The 9,066-nt window shown below is 38.8% G+C and overlaps 1 protein-coding gene across 1 annotated transcript in view; it reads right to left on the bottom strand.

The window, feature by feature from the left end:
* Positions 1 to 9,066, bottom strand: part of MOXD1 (monooxygenase, DBH-like 1) — a 56,835-nt gene that overhangs the window by 39,486 nt on the left and 8,283 nt on the right. The window contains exons 2-4 of the mRNA XM_009999222.1: positions 2,923 to 3,069; positions 1,397 to 1,564; positions 1,188 to 1,271 (exon numbers count right to left, since the gene is read on the bottom strand). Of these exons, the coding sequence (XP_009997524.1) occupies positions 1,188 to 1,271; positions 1,397 to 1,564; positions 2,923 to 3,069 (399 nt within the window). The remainder of the gene's footprint in view (positions 1 to 1,187; positions 1,272 to 1,396; positions 1,565 to 2,922; positions 3,070 to 9,066) is intronic.

Below are 9,066 nucleotides of genomic sequence, written 5' to 3' on the forward strand. Positions count from 1 at the left end.
GCTGAACCTTGTGTGGATGTTCACACACTTTCATTTGTTTGTTTGTTTTTTTTTAATAAACTACAACATCCATCTCTTTTTTTCATAATACTTGTCTTTTACACAGCTGAAGATAATGAAGTCTGTGCTCGTGTGATGTAGCATGGCTGTGATGGTTTTGGCTAGGATGGACTTCATTCTCTTCACAGTGGCTGGGATAGGGCTGTGTTTTGGATCTGTGCTGAAAACTGTTGATAACACAGGGATATTTCAGCTATTGCTGAGCTTGCACAGAGTCCAGATCCTTTTTGCTCCTCAGCACCCACCAGTCAGTGGGCTAGGGATCCACAAGAAGTTGGGAGGACACAGCTGGGACAGCTGGCCCCAGTTGACCAAAGGGACTCTCATACCACATTGTGCTCAGCAATAAAACTTTGTGAGGAAAAAAAGAGGAAGGGGGACTGAGAGTGACTGCATTTATTTTCCCAAGTCACAGTTTCCCAATTTACAGGTGAAGGAGCCTGGCTGTCCTGGGGATGGCTGAACACCTGCTTGCCAATCAGAAGCAGTTTGTCAATTCCTCGGTTTGCTTTGCTTTTGTGTGTGGTTTTTGCTTTACTTGTTAAACTGTCTTTATCTCAACCCATGGGTTTTCTCACTTTTCCCCCTCCAGTTCTCTCCCCCGTCTCCCCAGGGTGGAGTGAGCGAGCAGCTGTGGGGCTTAGTTTCTGGCTGGAGTCAAACCATAACAATGGCATAACTTCACTGTGGTCATGGCCAAAGAGGTGATTGGAATTTGAACAAACTTCACAATTTAATTATTTTTAAATCTGAAGTAATTATCCACTAAAAGAACTTCATTACATTCTTATATAAAAGTAGAAACTTGATGGAACATGCTTTTAGACAATTTTACTTAGTCTTTGCCAAAAATGTTTATGAACAGGAATAATTTTCAACCTCATTCTCTTAAGGGAGAGGGGACTTAGGAGAAAACAAAGAGGGGCTTTGCCACTGCATGTGCTGGTTGCCAGGGCACACCAGAGTCAGATCCTAGGGACGCACACACATACACTTGACCCATGTTTGTGAAGACAGACAAGAGGTCTTGTTTTCACACCAGTAAGTAGTGAAACAAATTTTGAAAGTGCAATCATTGATTTGAAGAGGAATTGTTATCTGAGCTTCTTTAAGTCAGAATCACTCACCTTTGTCACATGATGCTTCTCATGTTGTACAGGAATCTTAAACATTTGGCACCAGTATGTTGTATCTTTGTCTGGTACAAGCACCTGTCTTAATAAAAAGGGCAAAACACAATATTATAAAAGTCATACTACTGTGTTGCACAAGCCCAAAGTTTTGGCTGCCACCTTATCCCCCATCTCCACGTAAACCCAAAACCAGAGTAACTTACGTCTTTGTTGGTCAAGTCAAAGTATGGCAAAGAGGCAGATACGACCTCTTCTTTCTCAGGATTCAGTAAACGTAGACTCTTGGTACCACGATTAGACCCATGGTAATTTTGACCTGCTTCTCCCATGTCTTTATGGTGGTAGGCCCATATTACCCGCACTGTGCTCTCCTGGGGAAAAAAACCAACCCAAAACACAACAAACAAAACCAAAAAGTCAATTCCTACAGTAGGTACAATGTAGGTGTTGCTTAATTTGAACAATGAGAACGTATACTAGAGGAACAGTCACTTCCTGACACCATTTTGCCTTTAAAATGGATGTTTCATATTTACAGGGTTAATTGGAGATGCAATTGGTGTCTCTCTGCTGGATTTCTTTATGAATGTCACAAATTCTGCAAATAGCAGAACAGATGCATAAAGAGGTAACCAACTAAAAGCATGAAAAAATTATTTCCAGAGATGTCACTATTTGGCTAGGGATCAGGAGGTTTCCCCAGAAAACGTTTTTGAGCTCTGTAAAGTTTTAATACCTTCTGTGAACTGCTGTCCTTACATGCTGGCAGGATAGACATGCAATTACAGAATAGATTTACATCTTAAAAATCAATCTACACTCACAGCAAAGATCAATTCTCTGTAAACCATGCTCAGATTGCAGTAAGCACCCTTGAGACAAAGTACTCTAATAAATTCTGAAGTGTCCCAAAATGTTAAATTAAAATGAGAAATTGGAGCAGGTGCAAAAACCATAGTTCCATTAACCACCTGGAAATGTGGTGGTTTATACAGCTGTGGATTTGCTTCCTGCATCTTTCCTGCATCTCACTTCATACATTTTGAAAACATAGATAATGAAAATAGTGCTAAACTACTATAGCAATGCTTCCAAAATGAGTAGCAAACAAGCCAAAGCTTAGAAAGCCTTGCAACCTTGTCTAACCTGTCTGCCATTTCCAATACAAGAGTTATCAAATAGTTTAAAATCATGCTTGGGAAAGACTGGGAAAGCAGTGCCTATGGCAAGAGGAGAATTTATCATGAGAAATATTTTACCATGGGAAGTTTTTTTATCATCAAATTTTTAAACATCTTAATTTTGAAAAAATAATTAAAACAAAAAATACTCTTTAAATATATACCCTCCAAACTTTTTAAAAAGTCTAAGACCAATTACAATTTAGTGTAAATGAAAAATGCGTTTCTCTTAAATAATTTTAACTGTGGGATATGAGACCTGATGGCCCAGAGGTACCTGTTTCAATCCTGTGTTCATTTGGTGTGTTAGGAATTAGAAAACATTATGCATTAAAGTAAAAGAACAAAAAGAATATAATAAAACTAGCACAAGTATTTTGCCTGGGTAATTTAAGTTGGCCAAACAGATGTTTGGAAAGCAAGTTTCTCTAATTTTCTAATTCTTTCCTTTACCTAAAGTGAAATTTTAATAGCCAGCTTCAAAACCATGTATATATTTGGCCTCTGTTAATTACTTCATCTCTCTACATATAGGCAGAGACTCTTACCGTTATGCTCTTGTCATTTGAATCACAAGTGTGCAGTTCTCTGCTAAAAGCCAGAATGGTATGTGTGCTGTTTTCCATGGCATATTCCAGATGGTAATCCTGTTGAGGGTCTTTTTTCAGTACCCTGTTTTCATCTGTAAAATAATCCTGTTGAAAAGAAAAGGTAACCTAGTTTTAAAATGTAATATTAAATTTAAAATGAAACTTTATGTCCCGTACTGAAGTCCCTTAAAACACACCTTGATCTAAGTATCAGAGGTTTGTATCAAATTATAAATTCGAGCTACCATTGAAAATTTTTTATTAAAAATATTAAGAAAGCAAGTCTTCTTGATAAGCAGCTTAAAGAATGTTTTGAGCAACTTCAACAGCACGTTGCCTGCACTTAACTGCAGAAATAAAGGCTGTACTCAACAACCCAGCAGCCTGATTTATCATGACTGAAGTGTCATGAACTTCGGGTGGAATTACAGAGAGAATGAATTTCACTTAATATTCACAACCTTTTCTTTCTTCCATACAAAAAGCAAACCTCTTGAATTAACATTGACTAGAACCAGAAACCCTATGGCTTAACTGGTAGGGAATGTGCTCAGTTGACACAAAAGGTGCTGGGAAGGGGGGCTGTTTGTAAGAAAGAGGCAGCCCATCTGGGATTCAGCAGCAGCAGGGCACAATGAAGGAGCAGCCGCAGTGATACCTTATTCATTCCCTAAAGGATCATTAGGAGCTGTAAACTTAAGCTCAGCCACACCCTAGAAATCCGTATGCATGCAAGAGACCACATGCACACCAGTCAAAAGTTCACAAGCTGGTCTGCCTTTTATAGACTTACAAAAAACTGCACAGCCAAATATTTAATTAAGGTACGTTGATTTGGATGAAAATTTGTACAAAATTACCTCAGTCACAGTACAGTTTCAAGGCAGAAAAGGGTAAAAAGCAGACTACTTTTTAGCAGTATGAGAATATTCAGATTTAATTCTGTCTTGTCTAAACTACTGAAACAGTTTGGATTTTTTTAGTTCTGGAACAAATCTAAATTTCAAAAATTTTGAAAGGTGCCAAAAAGAGTCCTTCATTTCTTCTCAGCACTTCTCATGACTACAAATGAAGGAGTACATATTTGAAAAAATAAACACATAGGAAAATAATCACCAAAAACAGCAACAGGGGGGTCTGGGACCTGAAGTTGTATGCTGAAGGAAAGGGAACAGATGAGTTATGTTTCTTAAGAGAAAAATTTTTGCATTTGCTTTTCCAGAAGGGAACAATGGGCCTGTTTTGGGATGGTACTTGAAGATGGGTACTTTATGGGATCAAAATGCTCCACTTTTTAATCCTCCATCAGAGCTTAGAAAGAGGCAGTGTACCTCTATATGTAATACCATCCCTGCTCTGAGAACACACCTTAATGAAATTTCCACTTCCATCCTAAAAATAGTAACAGCTTGTCTGGATGAGAAAAGCAATCTTGTGAACATCAGCTTATTAAAGTGTGGTATCTTTGATGAAATGTTACCATAAATTGGAGGAAGGCATCCTTGTATTAGAATAAGCAGCCACACATTGAATTATTGAGGAATACAAATTCAATAACAGCTTTTCCTCATGTAAATAGATTGAAAGTCTTTGCCTGAAACAGCTGTGAAGCAAAATTCAGAAGTGTGAACCATAGTTAGGCATGCATACTGAAATATTGTGCTGGTAAACTTCACCATTTCTTAACAAGTCCAGACGATACAGCCATAACAAAAAACAAAACACGAAAACCCCTCTTGCTTTTAAACATGAACCATGACATCCATGAGCCTTTGTGAGGAATGCAAAAATAACTTGACAAAGTGGTGTAATTAAGGTATTAACTCAGATGTGCCTTCATAATGTGATTGTCAGTGTAATTATTTGACTCGCCTGGATGATAGTCAAGGACAGGTCAAAGCTCTGGCTCACTGTGAGGGGGCGATTTTGTGTCTGCTGGCAAATGTTCTGAGGAGAGTGGTCCCAAAGGCCAGACTGAGGAGAGGACAGTGCTGGTCCCTGCAGGAGGAGAGTTTGCTGCCTGTCCCTGCTGTCCCTGCCCAACAGCACCTCGCTCTGTAATTCGCCCTAAATTATTTTGTGGGTAGACACTAATCTCACTGACTGAAGTTAATCTTTCCTGTGTGAAAATTTCTATGAAGGAATGAATTCCCTGCCTGATACCTGCCACCTTGAAACAGCCCTTGGATATCAGGCTGCTGAGAATATCTGGGAAGCAAATTTATGTAGATAGAGGAAGACGTAAGTGCAGATAGAATCATAGAATGGTTAAGGTTGGAAGGGACCTTAAAGATCAACAGGTTCCAATCCCCCTGCCATGGGCAGGGACATCTCCCACTAAACCAGGTTGCACAAAACATCATCCAGTCCGGCCCTGAACACCTCCAGGGAGGGGGCTTTCACAACCTCCCTGGGCAACCCATTCCAATACCTTACTATCCTCATGGTGAAGAATTTCTTCCTAATAACTAAGCCCTTGGATCATCTTCATGGCCCTTTTCTGGACTCTCTCCAAATTCCCCACAACCTACAACTTCACTGCGTGCAATGGAACTGCTCTAGAGGAATCTAGTGTGAGTATGCTTGCCAAGAGCTATTTAGGAGTTAAGGAACTGCCTCTATTACTACTTTTATTTCCTTTGTTGAAAATCATCCAGATGTTCATCACAAAAATAAAATCAAATAATGCAACACAAAAGCTTCTGAACAGCTCAGAATTTTATTGCTCAACCTCACATAAGAAAATGCTTTGTTTACCAGCGTGAAAGCAAAATAAGGCCACCTTGCCAAGGAGACACTGATCTCTCTCTGTTCACAGAGCAGATTTTAAGTCAAACTATGCAGACTTTGCTCAATTTACTAATCAGAGCTTAGAAGCCTTTAAGACCTGTTTGTGTACAAAAAAATAATGAAAAAAGGGAGATTAGCAAAAAGGAAGACACACTGACAAACTCTGATGCCAAATTCTCTTCAGCAGTATCTTGGAAAAGCAAGAAAAAGTTAGAGACATATCTATGTCTTTATACATTTTCTATGCTTCTTTTCAGATATACAAGATATACAAGAATAAATGAAAGTCCTGCTCCTACATCACAAATGCAATTTAAACCACCAAATTTGGACAACTTACGTTTCATTTAAGTCCTTTGTCCAGTCAAAGGAGAAAACTGGGTACCTCTGAAGGCCTTTGAAAAGCAACTAATAAAGCCAAAGGACAGCACAGAGGATGGATCCACCAGAGACCAGAGAGATGACATGAGGCATCTGGGCTTCACCTGAACTGAGGGCATCTAAATACTGTTTCAAACTCTCTCAGGAGCAGACTTCAGTAACACAGAACTCTTCTGAATTAATATGTTTCACTCATTTAAGTGCTTCAATATCTATCACAGATGGTCTGAAATGTACCTCATATTACTGTATATGAATACTTTATTCTTCCTCCCAGGTAGGAAAACACTGTAATGACCACTTTTCCACAGATTTGGTTTTGCCATCCCATACAATTAATTAGAAAATCTGTGTCTTTTTGTAGGAAAGATTATCTGCAATAATTATCAAGTCCTTAAAATTGAATTTCTGAAACACTCACAGCACAAACCAGAAAACATGGATGTATGTACTGATTGGCACTTGTATCCAGATTCTTCAGTTTCTTATACACACAGAAATCTATATCTTACATTAAATGAAGATAAAAGATGTCAAGTTTAACATCGACTTTAAAGAAGTGTAAGCAGTTACAGAAAGAGAAAATAAAGGTGAAATTCCTATATTTTTCTAGTAAGAACATCTTATTTAAATAGTACATGTTTGAAACAAATTTTTGGAAGTGTTACTGATCATGCTACTTAAAAACAAAGATGTTATTTTTATTTCAAAATTTGCTTCTGTAAACTGTTTGTATTTGAACCATTTAAAGCTTCTGCACTCCCTTGGATTATATGGCACAAACTGACATTTTAAACTCCAGGCTACGTTGTGCCATCAGTCAAATAATTAGGCTTCTCCTTCCTCCAATTACCTAGAAGTTGAAACAACATATGGAAAATGAAAAATCTTCCTGACAGTACAAATTATTTTATGTTATTTTCCAGATGTGAAGCCTATCATGTTATAGTGTTTCTCAGATCCCATTAACCTCTCTCCTTCTTTAAAAAAACATAATATATATATATATATATGTTTTGCAGCATATGTGATTTCTAATTGCTGCTCTACGAACAGTCAGGCAGAATAATTTCTTATGGATGTGAAAAGAGGCTGTTTTATCCTTTGAGAATGTAAGCACAGCTGCAGAGGGAAGCCTGACCCCGCCAGAACCACCAGCTGTCATTGCAGGCTTGGACAGGTGTTTATAGGAGTCCCTCCCCAGATCTTTACAATGTACAAGATTGTTTTGTTTGTGATACCCATTTCCCAACCTAAATTATATACAGTACCTTTCAACCTCAAGGAGCATAAAATAACTTTCAAATTGTGGCCCCATCCAGCAAAGGGCCTTGCAGCCTGGGCTTGCCAGCATCACAGTCATATAGACATAGTACTTAGGGGTATGGGTTAGTTAAGGACTTGTCAGTGCTAGGTTAATGGTTGGACTTGATGATCTTGATGGTCTTCTCCAACCCAGGCGATTCTGTGACTCTGTGATTCTATGATCTCTGTCACTGAGATTTATAGACACTGCGCTTCTCTGGGAGAGTACTGCCATTTCAACAGAGATTGAACACCTACAAGCAAGTAAAGGGACAAGCCAGGACTGGGAAATGAGAGAAAAACAAGCTGTTTTGCAGCTATTCTTCACCTATGGTCTGTAGCCAAGCCATGGAGTTCTGAATATCCCCAAACTACCAAACTGAGGTCTATGACCAGGGCTGCAGAGAAGTTTGGAGAAAGGAATCAGGAAGCCAAAACCAAGAGGAAGCTGATGCAGGAAAGCATCTACCTGAGTACAAACAGGATGGATAATACGCTACAGTATACAAAAGAACTGACCGAAACCTTGGTTTGAAATAAGCACCAAGCTATGCCTTCCTGGGTTTCCAGAAAAACAGCTGTGGTCAGTATTTCTCTTTTTTTATTATTTTTTATTGTTGCATTCAATTTAGATGGAATCCTGCTGCTCATGGTCCCATCACACACTGGATGGTACCACCAAAAAGAAGCTGTTTTTACATTCTATTTAGCAAGAAGCAACCAGAGCATGAGTTTACAAATAAGCAAACCAAACTTCTTGGCAACCTCAAATAAATTTCAGCTTGAGTTTCAAGCAAAGACCTTACTATGCTCTTATGTTAGGGAAAAGCAGAGCCCACCCACAGAAAACTAACAAAAAGCAAGAGTCTGAAAGCATCACTGCTCCATATGAGAACACCTTGAGAGCATTCCAGTTGACCTATCCAATCTTGGGATTGGCCCCAAATGGAAAAATATTCACAGAAAGGGTACAGCGACAGCAAACAAGCAGCTGCAAGAATTTCCTACATTAATGGGGATGGGTAATTTCAGCTTCTGCCCTGAAGAAGTCTGTTTACAACTCATTTACTGATTTTTCTTCTTCTTATTTTTTTTTTAACCTACATGGCAGATTAGCATGGAATGAGTTAGTGGTTGCTAGGAAGTGTGTATCTCACTCACAGGGGCAGTTTCGAGAAGCTGTGCACAATTGCTGGTACAATTCTGATTAAATTGGCCAAATTACACTGGAGTAAATGTGGGTTATTTACTTCAAGTGTCCGAGTAACTTTGATAATGACAGAAAAAAATTATCTGTAACTAATAATTACGGGTGCTGGCTGCATTTTAAATACAGACATACACATAGACACAAAGATACATTCTTCACTTGTGTATTTACAGAAACAATGTGTGTATGTGTGCATACATGTACAGATCGTTTCTCTCCAAGAAGAGGGTGTGTATTTCTTACACATGAAACACACTTTTTACCCAGAGACCTGTATTTCCTCATTCAAACTGCAAGTCATTTGAATACACTTCAGTGTGCTTCTTGTATCTAAAGCTGCCCGGGGCAGCTTCCCAGGGCAGCTTCCCAGTAGCCTACAGCCTGCAGTGACACCCCTTGTTTTCTGTGGCATTCCT

Source organism: Chaetura pelagica, unplaced genomic scaffold (genome assembly GCF_000747805.2).
Source record: "Chaetura pelagica isolate M959 unplaced genomic scaffold, ChaPel_1.0 scaffold90, whole genome shotgun sequence".
NCBI classification, from domain to species: Eukaryota; Metazoa; Chordata; class Aves; order Apodiformes; family Apodidae; genus Chaetura; species Chaetura pelagica.